Source organism: Dendronephthya gigantea, unplaced genomic scaffold (genome assembly GCF_004324835.1).
Source record: "Dendronephthya gigantea isolate DGI-Jeju-01 unplaced genomic scaffold, DenGig_1.0 000031F, whole genome shotgun sequence".
In the NCBI taxonomy this organism is placed as follows: Eukaryota; Metazoa; Cnidaria; class Anthozoa; order Malacalcyonacea; family Nephtheidae; genus Dendronephthya; species Dendronephthya gigantea.
In genome coordinates this window covers 2,155,120-2,172,878 of record NW_021163041.1, presented here as the reverse complement: position 1 = coordinate 2,172,878, position 17,759 = coordinate 2,155,120, and the positions used below count along the sequence as shown (strand labels likewise).

The 17,759-nt window shown below is 35.9% G+C and overlaps 2 protein-coding genes across 3 annotated transcripts; one reads left to right on the top strand and one right to left on the bottom strand.

Annotated features, from left to right (window-relative positions):
• The first annotated feature begins 2,742 nt into the window (after positions 1 to 2,742).
• LOC114524680 (cyclic nucleotide-gated cation channel alpha-3-like) lies at positions 2,743 to 5,652 on the top strand. Its single transcript, XM_028545831.1, has 4 exons — positions 2,743 to 2,893; positions 3,309 to 3,977; positions 4,406 to 4,759; positions 5,117 to 5,652. Exons 1-4 carry the CDS (start codon positions 2,743 to 2,745, stop codon positions 5,650 to 5,652), a joined length of 1,710 nt encoding a protein of 569 aa, XP_028401632.1.
• Positions 5,653 to 5,718: 66 nt separating this feature from the next.
• On the bottom strand, positions 5,719 to 16,729 carry LOC114524464 (transcription factor RFX4-like). Of its 2 annotated transcripts, none has more exons than XM_028545552.1 (17): positions 16,602 to 16,729; positions 14,393 to 14,441; positions 13,302 to 13,365; positions 11,372 to 11,498; positions 11,183 to 11,244; positions 10,622 to 10,705; positions 10,264 to 10,303; positions 10,053 to 10,181; positions 9,582 to 9,659; positions 9,361 to 9,474; positions 9,124 to 9,173; positions 8,801 to 8,901; positions 8,392 to 8,595; positions 8,208 to 8,299; positions 7,926 to 8,052; positions 7,038 to 7,175; positions 5,719 to 6,518 (listed from the first exon to the last, which is right to left on the bottom strand). In XM_028545552.1, exons 2-17 carry the CDS (start codon positions 14,403 to 14,405, stop codon positions 5,884 to 5,886), a joined length of 2,058 nt encoding a protein of 685 aa, XP_028401353.1. In that variant the 5' UTR covers positions 14,406 to 14,441; positions 16,602 to 16,729; the 3' UTR covers positions 5,719 to 5,883. The 2 variants fall into 2 exon arrangements, with proteins under 2 accessions (XP_028401353.1, XP_028401352.1); XM_028545551.1 differs by lacking the exon at positions 16,602 to 16,729 and adding an exon at positions 14,528 to 14,935.
• Between the last annotated feature and the right edge of the window lie 1,030 nt (positions 16,730 to 17,759).

Sequence of the window (17,759 nt, the reverse complement as noted above, 5' to 3'; positions counted from 1 at the left end):
CTCAGAGATACAGCTGTCCTCCTTCATGGTAAAATATTCGTTCCACGATGAGCTCCCTTAAGCCTATTTAAATACTATTATACTATTGACAGAAATGGTAGTATTGTGAAATAGTAATATTCTCTAATTTTACTTTTATTTTTGATAGCTAAACAAGAAGCAGTCACACTCATCTATAACATTTAATGCATTCGTTTGTACAAAAATGGTTTTAGACGCAGGAACCCGCGTTTATTTTGTCCTTTGCGGTCAGTCATGCTGTGAGCCTACCGTAGGAAGGTTGGCTTCGTTATGCATGTGCTAAGTTGTACAAATAATTTACTAAATTGGCACCCATATAGGGTTTGCTTTGAACCATCTTATTGCCAAAACATGTTTCCGCTACAACTATTTATGCCTGCGTAATGATTAGTTTCGCTCATTCAGTGTACAGTTGGTTAAGCTTGTGAAATTATTCGCAACAGGATCATAATTTTGGCGCATATAGATTCATCTGTCATGTCACTATAAATATTCTTTGTTCGCACTTGCATGACGTCATAATATGTCATTTCGGTCCGTTTTGCTTGATGTTGTAATTGTGAGGTTCTGCTATGTTTGACAACCATGTGAGTTGATTTCATTCTTATTTTCTGTTCCTCTTTCTGTTTCTGTGCTCATATTTTGAAAAATCAACCAAGATGACTGCAATTGCAAACTACTACCTATTAGATAAGTGGTTGTAGAAAATCATTTGTTGGATGATGAAGGGGTGGGAGAATAAATAAAAAGAAATCATTTCGAAATGAAATTTTTAAGTCCTAAAATTCAAGAGTGAGAAATCATTCATTACATATTCAGCACATGAAGTTATAAAATTTGCATGGAAACTAGGTGGACAATAGCAATGGTCAGTTTAGTGCGGTCAAAACTGTGTATATAATAAATTAATTATTAAAATACTCTGACCGTGTGTCTGCATATATGTTTCCAACTGCAGTTATATAAATATAGAAACATTTGCTTTTTCTCGAAAGAGGTTTGCTCTGGAGTATGAAAAAGTCTTGGGGGACTTTGGTCAAGGCATCTTAGCTTTTTTGTATTTTTAGGTATTTAGTACATGAAAAGATTTATTACCTGCCACTAGGATAGGGTAGGATCTCTAACAGAGGATTAAGCGAGTTAAGATTTCGTCTGCTAAAAAAAAGTAAGCCGCATCACTGTGTTTGAACCTCAATTAATCTGGGCCAATTTGCCACACGGCGTCCCAAATTTCCAAAACTCGACGATTGATTGCCTGCCACGTTTTTCTGCATTATATGTTGTAATCATTGGATGGATGTAGAGTGTACTTGCATGCCGCATATACAGTACTTGCCGCAGTAATAGAGTGTTTTCAGTCTACCCGCTAGCTATCGTTTAAACCAAGAAATCACATGCCATGGCATGCCCTTATCTCAACCAATGGCGACATTAATGTAAAAGGACGTATGAAAATATTCATTGTGCGACGTACAGATTTCCCTAGTAAGAATCGGGGGCTTTATTTATTCAAAAGCTAATAAGTCAGTCCACTTTATCACGCTGTATGCACAGCATAACTAGATAAAGCATTCGTTCTCACCAATGTGTTTAGATGTTCTGTTAATAATGACGTCAAACCGAGATTTTGTGCGTTATAACAACGCTTGTTCAGGGGCCACCACAGAGATGAAATTGCTTCGTTAGACCTAATTTGAAAGGATGTCATTATCTCCTCAGTGTTGCTTTAAAAGTGAAAATTACTCATTTGCAGACAAATTAAAAAACTGAAAATAATCTATTTACAGACAAATTATTGACAGTTGGTCTACAAACAAGTTGAATTTTATATAGCCTGAGCTGGATCTTTGCATGTAAGACTACATAGAATTTCAATGAAACACATTATAACTCATAACTGCTCCCAAATATGGCCGTTATAAAGATTTGTTTTAGCATAAAATGTGTATTTACGGCCCCTGGGTGACTTTGTTTATTAAGACGTTCTTGTCTTCCCTCCCAATCTAGTTAGCGTCCCACAAGCTGCAGATTAGAAGTACATGATTGACATCAATCTCTCTTTTATAAGGTAAGGTCGATAAAATTTTTATAATACGCTAACGTTTTATATAAATGACACGATGTTTGACAGAGATTTGTGTGTTTTATTATGTGGATTTAACCAAATAGCGAAAGTATATTAGCAATTGAAAGATCAATGCTTGTATCATTAAGTTGTGACAGATCTAAATGGGAGTTCATACTCAAAAAGTCCTATTCATTAACAAACGTTAATGGTTTTACGACCTCATACATCTTTGACCTTTAAAAATACACACAATGATTTTCTATTTTGTTCCATATTCATGCTGTTTTATGATTCATGCTTAAATTGTAGACGTTGTGCAAGCTTGTGGATACATTTTATACGATGAATAAATTTGTTTGGCAATGGATTAAACAAAAACGTAGCCTATAGTGGAGTTTAACATGAAGTTTCTCCTCTTCTTTCTGGCAGTTATAGATCCATGCATGTAAACTGATTTGTGGTTTGCCCTAATGTCCTGTGGAGTTCTGCATCTGATTAAACTTAAGTACTGCATGACATGCAGCTATTTTCCGATTCCCTGCTATTTATAAGTTCTGTTGTGATCTGAACGAATTTGTGAGGATAAAAGAGTTTGCTATAATCATTTTCATTGTGAAAGTTACACCCAAGGAAAGATTGTTTAATTAATCTGAATGGGTCGTGACTATACAGAAGAAGAGAAGGCGTTTCTTAGTCAAGTAACGACATCTGGAGGCGGAGTACAATCAACTTCAACGACAGTAGCAGAACAAGATAGGAAATTTGGCAATTTTAGTAAGAAAGATTTAATATTCGACCCCACAGGTATAGTATGCTGTTATTTAAAATTGGATATCGACTTATTGAGGGGAAGTTTGAAAGGAATGTTGACCGCCTGAACCACTCGTATAATAATGTATCAATTTCAAATGAATTTATGTGCGTTTAAATTTTCATGAAGTTTGTCCAAATGGATTGCCAATCTTGTTTTTAAGAACCTCTGCATGACGTTTAGTGAATTTAATCAATTTTCAAAATCGTTACAACTGAATCACTTAATCACGTGACGTAAAAAAGCACTAATAGAGAGTGAATGGACTTTAAATAATCGAACGTCATTTTCCTGATTTGGAAGATGACAAACTCAGCCATAGGAAATTTCCACGAAATATCGACTCGAAAAAAACTCAGCCCTGCAATATTTTGAAGATTACTAAAAGGCGAGTGTTTCTGTTTCTAGGCACAACACTATACTATTGGTTATTCGTTGTGGCTGGAGCTGTTGTTTACAACTGTTGGACAATAATCTTCAGAATCTCATTCTTCGAAACCAAGGAACATAATTCTTATTGGATGATGTCAGACTACTTTTGTGACGTCATTTATCTTGCAGACATGTTTGTGGCGTCAAGAACAGGCTTTCTACTTGAAGGAATACTTCAGAAAAGCAAAAAGCAACTTCGTTGGCATTATCTACGATCACCAAACTTTTATATAGATGCTTTGTCTGTTTTACCGCTCGAACTCTCTAACATCAACAAAGAATACAATCCAGTGTGCCGCTTGAACAGATTGTTAAAGTTCTATCGATACTGGTATTTTCTCGATAGATTTGAAAGCCGTACAAAATATCCAAATATCTTTCGTCTAGCATCACTTAGTCAGTTCATCCTCGTTGCTATTCACTGGAACGCTTCAATATATTACCTTTTGTCAAAAAATCTTGGACTTGGCTCAAGTAGTTGGGTACATCCTGGAAATCGCCTGAATTCTACTTCAGACTATTTATCTTTAACTGCGAAATATGTATATTCGTTTTATTGGTCAACGTTGACTCTGACCACGATTGGAGTTCCCCATCCAAAAAATAATATTGGATATGCTTTTGTGACAATTGATTATCTCATTGGTAAGTAAGTATTAGATTAAACAAAAGTAATTCTTGGCACTAGGGAGGGTGTGATGAAGAGAGTACAGAGAAAATGACCTTCAGAAAAGAATGCACTGAAGTGACTGAACATGGTGTAATTACTGGTTTATCTGTCTAAAATATCTAATTTGTGGGTAGGAAAGTATATAGAAAACTACTATACAGGTTTTCCCTGGAAAAGAAAGTGACCCTATTGGAAATATAATTGAATGGCTTACATGTATTCTAAACCCGCAGGGGTCGCTTTCACAAGGTGTCCCAAAAAGCGCTGAAATAAAAATTTAAATTGCATTCACATTGTATTTTCCCTTGAATATTAACTTGACGAATTGCAGGCAGAAATCACGCCTCGTACCCAGCGCGACTGCAAGCACTGAATGTGAATATTGCTAAAAATTTCCTTCCAGGTGTCCTTCTTTTTGCCACGATTGTTGGAAATGTTGGTAGCATTGTGTCAAACACCAAAATGGCTCGTGTGAATTTTCAAACGAAAATGGATAAGTTAAAAAGATACATGTACACCCATAAGGTTCCCAAACGCTTGAATGAACGTGTAATAAAATGGTTTGATTATTTATGGTCGAGTAAACAACACGCAGGAGACGACGCTGTTTTAGATGCTTTACCACAGAAACTGAAGGCAGAAATTGCTATCCATGTTCATTTGGATTCACTCAAAAAAGTAGAAATTTTTCAGAATTGCGAAGCCGGATTCCTCTGTGAATTAGTCCTCAGGCTAAAACCTCAATTAATATCCCCAGGTAATATTTCACTTATCCATGACAAAGTCCGGTTACCATGCAGGGAATAATTTATATGACGGTTCCCTGATGTCGTTTTTGAACCAACATAATCTAGGCGTTATTTTGTTAGTTTGGTCATGATACGAATATGTTAGTATCGACCCATTAATTAAACAGGTCTTTTTTTATTGGCAATGAACGGTACAGTCATTTTTATTCCCCCTTTCAGCACAAAATCTAGGACTACTGGAGCATCACCCGTTAGCCTGGTGGGCTTATTGTCCCTAATAACTTCAGCTAGTGAATAGTGATATATTCAGGGCCAAACCTATAGCTGAATCTTGGATATTTATATATATGTAATAATCTCTTCAGGGGATTTTGTTTGCCGTGCTGGCGAAGTGGGTCATGAAATGTATATTGTAAACCGTGGAAAGTTGGAAGTTCTTTCTGAAGATGGCGGCAATGTTTTATGTGTTTTGCAACCAGGAAGCTATTTTGGTGAAATTAGCATACTGGATTTAGGAGGGCGGCATGGAAATCGCCGGACAGCCTCGGTTAGATCTGTTGGATACTCGGATTTGTTTCAACTGTCCAAAAAAGACTTGATGTCTGTTTTTGAAGACTACCCTGAAGTAAAAGGAAAAATCGAAGCGAACGCTCGTCAAAAACTTGAATTGGACAGAAAACGCACAATGTCAACGAAGAAGAAGCGAATTGAAGTAAGACGGGGATCCCAGAAGAACACTGAGGAATTAACAATGCAGCTTGAGATGATGAGGAAATCTAACGCTGAGCTTGCACAAGAACTATTCCACATAAAGAGTGTGTATGATGAACGGATTTCTAACTTAGAGTCAGCACTTGGTACATTGCTGAGTAAAAGAAGAACGTCAAATTACAGGATGTAATGAAGGCTGTTTCGCCAAGAAACCTCGTTTTCAATGTAATAATTTATTTCTAATCAATTTCACTATCAAGTATCAATATTTATAAAATGTTTGTATCCTAAGACTGTTTTAATGACCGAATGTCGCTTTTTCTAAACGTATTCATTATGAAAGTTTGGGTTTTACCGCTGACAAAAAATGTGTAGTGAGATAACGTCTAAATCAATACTCTGCATGGCAGGAAGGCTCAAATCAAAGTCCTCCTAAAACAGAAGCCGGAGTTTCCGTTACGACACGATTCTGAAATCGTCGCTCATAATTCATTCGTCCAGCTAATTGATCATTGCGGTAATGCTCGGTTGTTGAAGGATGAAAATTTCGGGCATAAATTGTCGAACCCGCCGCCACCATACTTGGCGGGCCATACCTCCCAATGTAAGAATGGGTATTCTGTGATATATACGGTGCGTATGATTTTAGATCACCTGAAGAACGCACCGTGTTCATTGATCCAAAGAATGCTTCATAGTTAGACATATTTTGCCCTGGACTAGTCATACTATAAGGTGACATTGAAACGCTACCAAATCTCCTGCCGGGAAGATAATTGTTCATTTGGTTGTTAGCTCTATAGTAAAGCTCAGATCGTGCTTCAGGCATCATATTGAGACCAGTTCCGAGCATTTTGATTGCTTTGTCCCGATCATCTACTTCGTTCCCAGTTTGATTGACAGATACTGAAGACACAGGTGTATTTAATTTGTCATCAGGACATGTTCCTGCGGATTTAGGTTGTGTCTGTTGAAATTGGGCAGGGGTTGGTAGTTCCATGTCCACTTGCGTCTCTGAATTTTCTTTCATTTCTGCGTCATGGGTTGTTTCTATTTCTTAATAATAAAAACAACATTGTGCATTTATGGTATTTGCGGCTATCGTATAAATGCATACACACAACTTATGTAAATTCCTAAAAATCTCATCGTGTAACAAAGCTTTAAAGTTAATGACTTTGAAACAAAGAAATACGTGTCACTTTGACTGGCTAACAACCCTCGAGATTTTTGTCGGTGATTTGCATGACAACTACGTACGCACTATTAAAAAGAAAGCTTGTCTAATAACAACCATCAGAATATTATACGTTATTGTAAAGCTCAGGTTTGACACATGCACTTAACCGCCAAATGCAAATTCTGTCTGCATTCACACCATCTTGTTTTTAAAAACGATCAGATGCGGCCAAGTGGGTGATGCTAATGTCGGTCATTTCATTGCCACACCAACTAGTAAGAATTCTTATTCTTACCAGTATCCAAATCATGACAAGCAATATAAGGTAAAATATATCGCCAATAAGGAGAAACCAAATGGCTAATCCGGACTGACGTGCAAGATATGCAACTTACCGTGACTCTGTTGCTCGGAACTCGTCTGTTTATTTTCGAGCTCAACACTCGGGTAAGAGGTTTGATCACTAGTTATCTTGGTCTCAACACAATACACTATGTAATCTTCCAGAAGTATATGGAGTAAGTGAAACGAACCTATACAGAATAAGGGTTTTTTAGTCAACGAGTCAAATATTAATATATGTTAATACTAATACTCAATTACTCAATCTACGGCACATGCATGCATCAGTTTTACCATACTATCTTTGCGTCCCACTATAAGAAATGAATATGACATTGACACGCGCAAAGAAGAATTTATTTAGTCTGCAATGTAATGGCGGGGGATGCATGCATGCAATAACCACTGGGCTAGTGGCAATAACTCAAGATTAGCCAGGCTCGCAAAATGCAATCCATCATTACTTCCTCATTTTCCCATACAATCATATAGATTACGATAATGAGTTTACTTAACGAAAAGGTTTTTCTAAATCACTCTATAGGCCTATAGGTCTGTTCACACGATCCAATTTTGTTGGATCCAATTCACTTCTGACGGATGTTTTATAGTCTGTTGTCTTGTAATGTATATCAGCAGCAAATCCACTGAAGCCAATGTACTACGGCTTCACCAATAGCCGACTATATTTCATACGTCAAAAGCTAATTGGATCCAACAAAATTGGATCGTGTGAGCAGACCTTATAAGTGAGTTTTTTAATCCAGGCGACTAGAATTTAATTATCTAAATTTGTAATCACTAGTATTAATATTATTACTGATGAAGGCCCGGGTAACGGACCAAAAGCTTTGCAGTATTACTGAAATACTTGCGTGGTGTACCTGCAAGCGAATTTACTTAAGCACTAGTATGTTTATTAGATATATAAGTTTTATTACCGAAACTTTGAGCGCTCTTTAATGTCAATTCACGCATTACTTGATTGCCAAAGAATGACCACTTTAAAAGAAATTGTCTTGAGTGCTCTTTTATTTTTTCTTCGTTGTAGTTCTTATCCAAATATTTCTAAAACAAAAAAATAGCGTGTGTTTATTGTAACGTTTTGAAGTGAGAAATTAACGAAGTTTGAGTCAGGTACAATGCATTGCTAGCAACTGAGGCGACGAAAGATCGAGTAAAGACTGTAAAGTGATTCAATCTAGTAGATTTTATCAACTCACCTTAAGGCATGTGTCAACAAGATTGTTAGCCCATTCCGCATATTGATCGATGGCTGCTTGTTGTTCAAGAAGTTGAGTAAACTGCTGAAGAACTAAACAAAAAACGTAGAAATGATAACTACTCGACTCTCGATTGAAATGATGATGAAATTATGAACATCACATAATTTTATTTAATCCTTACATGTTTCTATAACACGGCAATCGTCCTCATGGTTAGATGAAAATGTCCACAGCGTTTGCTTGAGAATCTTATTAAAATCAACACTCCTCCAGTCGTTTACCATTTGCAGCACAGGCTCACTGCTATGCAGAACAGTTCTCGCTGCTTGTGCCAGATGAGTCAGTGATGTTTTACGGCGAAGTGACTTCGAGAAAACATTGGCAACTGAAATTAAGATGGACACAAATTTTGCAGTATAATAATGAGTGGATTTTTAGTTTTACTGTGGCCATTAGCCATTAAGAGTGTTCTTTTTAAAGACGGGTCAAATATTTTCTTGATCTCTCTTGGTTTAATCTAAGGCATAGAAGGACGCTCAATCTCTTTTTAAAAGCACTGATTTTTAGTAAATCCAAATACAATTATTCACCTTTTATCTTTTTCTCTTTAAGTTTCTCAGGAAAATGAGCAAGCGATGATTCTAACCATGTGTTTAACTGGGTAGCAAATTGTCGAATTGCTTGCGTCAAACTGTATTGTGCAAGAAAAAAAATAAAATTTACCTCCACAAAGAAGGACTATATTATATTAATATAGAAATGAAGATGTGCTTTCTTCTGACAGCTTGTAGGAGTTTTTCGCTGTCACACCCTTTCCCCATTACAACCTAAGCGGCCACTGGTCTCTATTGCAAGCGACTGGAGACGAGAAGCTATGGAAGCTATATTGATATTTCGAGGTCTTTGTACCAACCTTGCTGGCAGTGGTTGGAGAACTCCAGGAATCAACACACTTCCGATTGCCTGATAAGAGATGAAATAATTTAAATGATAAATGGTGGAATGGCAATACCACCCGAATATTATTGCAGTTAATAAATCACAAGTGCATGTAGGCGTCCTTTTTGTGAACAAATTCGCCTGGTGCGCAAAAAAACAGTCCTAAAGACATTTAAAGCACGTACATATCTGGCAATTAATAATAAATTACCTTAAATAATATTTCGTCACATACTCCAATCAATTTGATAACTTCAGGACAGCTTAGGATCGTAAGTATGTGTTCAGGCATTCCTTGCCAGAAATGAATGAAAAATTTTTGAACCTATATATAGTTTTAAGAGAAGATTATTGTAAATCTCTCAAACTTGGCCACTTTTCATACACTAGCTGTATGCTTTAATTTTTACGAGAGATCAAACAGAACTATACCTCTCCAAAATTAGCTCGTAGAATTGTATCCAAAATACGTTGGCAATGAGCTCGATACATGATCAAAAATGTTCGTACCTGAAGACAAAACCAATGATTTAATTAAAACTATTTCGATAATGATTTTAAATCTATATATCAGAATTACTTGTAGACTTATTTGCACTTTATAGAATCTATTCCTGGATTTTTTATACGAATTGCATCTACAAATTATATACTGACACAGACTTCATAATTTTTAATGGTCTAATCTACGCTACTAAAAACATGATCATGAATGGAAAATTTTTCATCTTAATCATCATTTGCATGCAAGCACTTCATTCTTTTGGTAGCTATATCGTTACATATGCCGTAGGAAAATTGAACTTTTGATTGCTTCTTTCCCCTTCAGTTTTGGGTAACATGCATGTGCTTGGACATAATGCAAGTGCCGTATTTCATAACCTCCATTGTTTGCCAGCTTACCTTGTCACTTGGAATACTTGGTGGTAAAGTTAATGTTTCGATCTTTGGAAACGAAGGCAAGAGGGTACCACCGGAAGAGGACATAAGACAATGTTGATTTGAGCTAGAACTTTTTCCAGAAGTATATGTCTAGCAACAAAATAACGTTTTGCTTAATAAACACAATTTGTGCTTAATGTATGCGTTAAAAACGGTCGCATCTTAAATGTACCTGATTTTTGACAGTTGCAGTGGCCTTAGTTGCAGCATAACTAAAGATAGAAAATGTGATCAGTATGGAATATATCGTTATTTTGGAATGTTCTGCATTCTCAATACTATTTACTTTCATTTCAATAGAATTATAGAGCTATATAAGTTATTATTGATTAGGGGTTAGCACTAATTCTAGCGCAATTCTATCTTGAGCGATTGCCCTCTATATAGCATACAGTCCAAAACTACAGCTACCAAACCCTGTAGCTTGAGAAAAGTCTAGTTTTAGTATAACTTTGATCATTCGATCATAACAGTAGAGATTTGATGCGTGGGGCTACATTATCCGCACTGCATGATCTAATCCCACTTACTTTTGCGTGGCCTGTCTTCCATTATTTAACAAAGTGTCGTGATAAGGCGAAGTCTCTTTGATTGTTATACCGTAATAATGATACCTACATACAGATACATTTGTTGCATAATTCAAAATAGAAAAATGTATAATTTAAAATTGTCCGAGGGGTTGGCAAAGACAATTTAACGCCTGGCATAAGCGTGGTCTCGGGCTAGATTTCAATGAACAGAGGTTCACACCTATATTTTCATTGAGCTCTTAATTTAAATTTCAGCGGGTTGCAACCACTGAAGAAGTAGTTGTAGATTATCAAAGCTTGAGTGCAATCGTAATACTTGTTCAGGCTGAGAATGAGGCCCAGGTCAACATCCTGCCCGTACCAAAATTTAGGCCGAAACTAGGGCTAGGCTAGGATTTAAACATCGTTAGGCACAGGTTTTAAAATTGCTGTTTGTGCAACGTAGACTTATGAAAATTTAAGGGTCCATGCAATTGCATTTTTTTTAAACACCAGATTGTTTTTAATACTGTGATTGCACGAATGTTTCCTCGGTTGTTTATCACAGCGGAAGCTTACTTGGACTGTCCTCTGGTCCCAAGTCTTCTAGTTTTCAAATTTGGAAAATTATGACGAATAATCTGCAAGAGGAAAAAATATGATTTTATATATAACCATATAGTCATATAGGATTGCAGTAAGACATGCGTGTGCATGAATAACATGAAAACTGATGCGACATACTAAGTTCAGTTGTTATAAACCTACCTTTCCAAAACTAGCTGCATTGACTGGACTTAAAACGCTTTTTTGACAAAAATCCGAAAAGTAATGTTGGTAAAGAGAACTGCGCGGTAAACTAACACCCGGTGCCACCTCATAATGTTCATTCAGCCTGAAATTGTACAACGCACATCAATAAATTATTCAGCTATGTATCTATAACGATAACCTAGGTATGTTTGCAAAATTATGCATCGTGTTCATTTATAGTTTATGAGTAATCCGTAAAACATCATCCGTTGCCTAATTTGCCATACGTTCTCTGGCTTATCGATTCATAAAGCTTCAAATGCATGTTTTTCAGGAAAGGAGAGTAACCAAGGGTAATTGGCTTTAAGTTAAACAACCCGGACTGTTAGTAATAGTGGGGGAAAGTTTTTTAGGATAAACTAGCCAGTAACAATACACTTGTTTTATTGAATGCATTTTTTTGTTAGTTTTTTTGCAACATACGTTTCAGATTGATACGTTTCCTAGCAACCGATATTTTTTCCCTCAATACAATTTGCAAAGGAATACGGGTTTTTATAATGTTTTTTCGTGTAATTGAAAGCGTTGCATGGGATTTAAGCAACTTTAAAGCGAAGAAAGCTTGACCAAGCTATTTTTACTTTTCAAGCTCTATTTATAGACAGACACTCATTTATTTCGATTACACGCCACTGGTTTCAATAAAATTAATAGTTTATTGCTTCGTCAATATTGATGGATGATTATCAGTATATTGCATCACAAGCAACTAATCAGTGTCAATGAGGAAGTATCGACTTCAGTGACTTCACTTCTTTACTGCTGGTGTTCAAGGTTTTTGCCTTAACGTGAAGGATCCTTAAGTTGACTGTGCAATATAAGAAATATAATTTTCTCAAACGAAGATCCCCACAAGTCTTCCTCTTATCGCCCACGATTCTTTTGCTATAACTTGATTCACTTTAGTATAGGACTCCCACTTACAAACTACTCAGGGCGGACAGCATATTAAACGCAATAACCTGATTATGAAGCCGGGATAATTTCAGTATTAGAAAAGATTGATCATTATTTCTTCGGAACGACTTCCTTTCTTCTTCTCCAAAATTTTTTTCCTGCGTTCAAACACCACTATGAAAATCGCCAGATGGCTGCGCATGCGTCCTCACGACATCACAACAATTAATAAGATGAAACATTAGTGACCAATATTGGCGGGGGGGGAGGTAGAAAAAAAGAGGGGATTTCTGGGCTGCCGCAATAGTTGGCAACGATAAAAAATTATAATAAAGCGTGCGTCGTTCTACAAAGTTACAAACTTCTAAACCAAGAAAGTGAGGAAACTTATGTTTCCTAATTACTTTTCTACTAGCAACTATAACTTATGACGCACATTAGGCTCTCTCAACATCAAAGTTGATTTAGGCTGGGCCAATATAGCTGCCATTCGAAAACTTGGTTACATCAAAGCTTGCGTTCGCGTGCAGTCAAGAAGAGAGATAAATAATTCATATCTAGAGCCATTAAGAACAAATGCACCGCCCCTAGTAGAATCTATTTTAGTCAGTGGTCAAAAATCATTATGATAAATTGATAATAGCAGCCTGCATGAGGATAACATATGACCGCTTCATAGCAGATAATATTTTAAAAGGATAATAAGTGTGCAGCACAAACTTTTTAAGGGCATTGATTTATCGGTTTAAAAGAAAAAGTTTGGCATGATGATTGCATTTGGTTCGTCGACTAAGTTCATACGTATACGGTATATCAATCTTCTATTCCATTTTGCACTTTTCAAAAAGTAGAATCCCTAAAGGTTTGGCACGAAATGTTTGCCGTCAGTATTTTTTCGCTTAGCATCTCACATTTACATGCATGATGTGTCTTTGTTCTGTCAGGGTGTACTTAGATCCTCGTTAGCAACTCTCTTTGTTACACTTACCACTTGGTTGTCAACGGCGACTGAAGTTTGCTGTGGGAGAGATATTGAGCGCTTCCATAAGGACCTATTTCAAAGAGAAGAATTGAAGGAAATATAGCATTTGGTAATAGATGAACCATCTCACAAAATGACATGTTGAATCTTGCTGGGGTTTTTTGTTTTTCCTGCATAGTGAATATTTCCCATCAACACAATGAAAGCATGCGCTTGCCACCAGAACATTAAATTTAATTGCGCTCTCAATTATAAAGTTACAAAAAATTATTAGTTCTCACATAACTACATGCACTCGCACGAATGTTTTAGCCATAATTATATTCTGCTAAAGATATAATTCATTCAAGATTCGTTCTGTTCACTTATTCACCAATCTTGCTCTAGGTTATACGAAGTGGCATTGAAACTTGAATAAAAACTTTACGTGCTGGAGTGAGTGCGAACGAAATAGCGTAACTTGAAAACAGCCTTTATGCAGGTGCTTGACTGATGGTTCTCTGAGGCATATAAAGGAAATCCTGTAACTTTTACAATTTTCTGTTGACAAGACAACCAAAAGTGACATTTTAATCGACTGAGGTGAAACAAAAAAGGTTACATCACTTTCTATGGAAGCGAACAGACAATTTTTACGACATAAAGATAGTATAGTTGGGCATTGCTGCATGATATGAAAAATATACTCAATCTGCAAAAATATGCTCAATCAATGTAGCACAATCGCATAGCTCGTTTCATCAGTCTCATCATACGTCTTTTTTCAAATCACTACTTGAACTTAACTTCATCATTTTACGAAAATTATGGAACGGCTGTCATATAACTTTGACAACATGCATCTGACTTTAAATTTTAAACTATAACAAAATTAATGCCATCCAACCTTCAGAATGAGCTATCAGTAACCCTTTACTGTACAAGTATAGTGCTTAATTATTGTCTGTTTCATTTGTCTCTTAATTTAAATGCCTATGAAGGCAGCCTAGCAATCGGTTGCCCAGTAATAATATAATCACTCGGATACAATCAGATAAAGTTAAATAAATATACTGACATTGAGTTAAAAGCTGGTATGTCGTTAACAAATTGCTTACCGGTCTTTGGCATCTTGTAGTCTTTTGTAGTTTCACTGTCAAATGGCTCCTAAGAGAATGGATTAAGCACGGCTTTAATACTCTTATTACATGTAATAATGATGTATTTATTATATGATCGTATTTTTAACTCACAGAGTAAGACCGAAGCTTTCCACACATCATATACAATTATGCATCTACTGTCAGTTAACGATGCAACGCATGTGTCTTTACTTACATACAAGACTTCGAAACAACATTTTGATGTAAGTACAATTCTTAATATTGCTTTTATCTTATACAAACGATTAGCATAATCTGCTATATTTTATGCTATTTCCGCACATCTCTTTGTTTCTGTCACCTTCTTTGTTTAAAATCTTCGAGAGTAGAAGTTTTAGAAATAAGAACCTTCATTGAACTTGATGTAAAATTAAATTATATATTATTAATTCGCAATTAATGACCAAAATTTAATATTTATTTGGGCAATAACACGCCTTATTTTAGTAAAAGCCACTCGTAATGCTGCGAAATAACGGTTATAGAGTGACATTGTCATTGCATATGCAAGCTAATTGTCATCTTAAAAGGTTGTCCTTTCAAAACTTTAGAGATGATATGTTGTCACCCACTGGGAGCTGAAGGTCATAAAGTGTTTTTTTTTCTCGAGTCGTCTATATTGTCTTAACTATTCCTGCAAAGTAATAACTATCACCCTTCGCGCTTACTGGGACGAGAATCAGTTGAATAAATATTATAGTCTGCCTGAGCATTATGGAATATTATGGCTATCTGTTAGTTCTTTGTAATGACATGATTGAAAGGTTTCATTAATTTGACGGTCAGGTACAACAAACATGGCAGTGCTTTGGAGTTTTAAAGCTAAAATTATATATGTAAGGATTGCTGCACAGTTTATTCGGTAATTTCGGTTGCCATTTATATGAAAGGAGGAAAACACTACAAAGTTGTTTGATTGCTCGCATCTGCATGGGGGAAAGTCACGTCAATGCAAACAAGTCCTATGCAATCTCGTTCTTGACACGTGTACAGCATTATTAGTAAAAAACGAATGTGAAAGAAAAAATGTAAAAACGAAAATAGATGTATATAACAAAAAGGAAGGATTAGAGGTTGACGAATCCTAAAATATGTTAGCTTTAAAAGTTAAACACATTTTGCTAGAATTACATCATCGCTATCAGTTGTTAGTTCTGCACCTCAAAGAATACACAATTTGGAACAGGCCATATAAATCTATGCAACTCGTTAACGCAGCAAATATATTAGAATAATCGCTTATGGCTGGTTATTCAACTTTTTCCGTTTCATTTGAGTGTAAATTAACTTTCTCACGACTCGTAAAGGCGTTATTAGCTTCGACCCAGTTTTGTCCTAATATAATTGTATGCTTCTATCTTCCGTACTACCTTCGTTTTCCAAACTGACTACTTTTAACAAAACCGTAGTAATGCTTGAATTATAGCACGAGTTAAATTTACTATTTAGGTTAAAGTTGGGCCAAATTAAATACAATGATAGACATGCACAATAGTGCCAAGAGAATCTTTCACCTGCAGAATATCGTGCATGCATGGATGATAACACGACCACCATCTATACTCTCTAAGGCTCAATGGATGCTTTAAAGCAAAGCGTTTGTCCTCTCTTCTCCATGCATTAAATTAAAAAGGATTTAGGGGTCTGATCATAAACCAAAGAGCCGGTTTTGATTTTCTGAATTCGCAAAAGTAATAAAAATACTCCTGACTAAAATGTTTTATTTCTCCGGATTGTACGAGATCTGATGGTGAGGAAGTAGCTAAAACCTCTCCGATCTAATCTTCATTTCTTCGTCTATAGCAAGGACTGTCTCTACAGTTTATATTTACAAGCCTTATTGCTTGCAGGAAGTAGATTTCCATGTATCCTGAACAAAATGAAATGGCTGTAAATCCTTTTCTTTAGCCAGGTCATCAACGAACGTTGCCTTAGCCCGGAAAAATTATTTGGTAGAAGATTTAATCATACAGTCCGTGCTATAATCATTGGATGCCGAGCCTATATTAGTCCCCAAGACAACAACATGCCAAGAATTTTGTGCGAGATTTCACGGAGGATTAAAGTTGATTAAGGAAAGAAATCCAACTTCGTTTCTTAGGAAAGAAACCTTGGTGACGAGGCCAACGAAAAATGCAAGCACCTAATAATTTTTATTACTCACTTGAATAAAGCGTTTCTTCTTTTCCTGCAGGAAAATTTGTTCCTATAAATACTTTTACTTCCTACTCGATCGGCTGCCCTGTGTTTTTGTTTCTGGATTAGTGAAATGTCTTCCTTGATCAAAAACCTTGCGAGCTAGCCAAAATTATGAAGGCCATTATCCTTTTTTGTCGTTGTCGAGGAAACATTTAGATATTTTCAAAGAGCATAAACAAATGCCAACTAATTTGTCACAGTGTAATTGACGGACAAAAGGCTTCAAATGTGTCGTGGTGGTTTTGTCATGCATAGCTTAGGAATAATCGTCATTTCCATGGAAATTTGTCAGAATTTACACTGTCTGTGAATAAAAGACAATAAACGGAGGAAAAATTAATATAAATTTTATTAACAATAGCAGATTGGGATTATTCATGACGGCCCTAGCTGTTATGAAAAACTTCCGAAAATTAGTCACGCCATTTTACAACATTAAAATCGAAATTAAATATATTATTCTTATTTGTTAAATTACTACATATTTAAGTGCAGAGTTCAGCATATAATTATTCGAAGTGGTGTAGTTTACAATTCTTACTGAATTCAGATTCACCGGGAATTATTCCTCCCACTCAGTGATGTTGCATCTTATCAGTAATGTATGCCCCATCTAATAATTATAATAGCTGGATTAGCTTTCAAAACAGAAGAATGCATTAATTTCTTTTAAATAACATTGCCTTTTATTGGCCTTGAATAGTTCAGGATTCGACATTCGGCAACAGTCGACAATATTAATAAATCCAACTCTGAAACAAATCCAAAGAATAAATTATAACTTTTATATCAAGACACATATTATCATATATGTGTCTGCATGTGCATCAGTGCATGCATGGGTTGGCCGTATATATATACTGTATATAGTGACTCTTCTAATTAATAAATAGTTTGTAAAGGAAGAGAGTTGAAACATTACTGATATACGATTGTCATCTAAGGCTAAGACTAAGTGCTTCAATTAGTTCAATAGTAACCCATAATATATGAGCACATTTGAAATCATTGCATGGTCCTGTTTGTACTTTTATCGTTGGCATGTGTTTTCATGTTTCTTACTTTCGTTATATGCATTATAAACAATCATCCATCATGTCCTTCGGCTTTGATACAGTTTAGT

What these genes read in the sequence shown, in the direction of transcription:
- LOC114524680 (XM_028545831.1), top strand. Translation starts at nt 2,743, where the DNA reads ATGGGTCGTGACTATACAGAAGAAGAGAAGGCGTTTCTTAGTCAAGTA. An exon ending in GACAATTGATTATCTCATTG is followed by an intron (nt 3,978 to 4,405) that starts GTAAGTAAGTAT and finishes ATTTCCTTCCAG; the next exon opens with GTGTCCTTCTTTTTGCCACG. An exon ending in ACCTCAATTAATATCCCCAG is followed by an intron (nt 4,760 to 5,116) that starts GTAATATTTCAC and finishes TAATCTCTTCAG; the next exon opens with GGGATTTTGTTTGCCGTGCT.
- LOC114524464 (XM_028545551.1), bottom strand. Translation starts at nt 14,557, where the DNA reads ATGATGTGTGGAAAGCTTCGGTCTTACTCT. An exon ending in TACGAGCTAATTTTGGAGAG is followed by an intron (nt 9,475 to 9,581) that starts GTATAGTTCTGT and finishes AACTATATATAG; the next exon opens with GTTCAAAAATTTTTCATTCA. An exon ending in TTGCCGTGTTATAGAAACAT is followed by an intron (nt 8,300 to 8,391) that starts GTAAGGATTAAA and finishes TTTTTTGTTTAG; the next exon opens with TTCTTCAGCAGTTTACTCAA.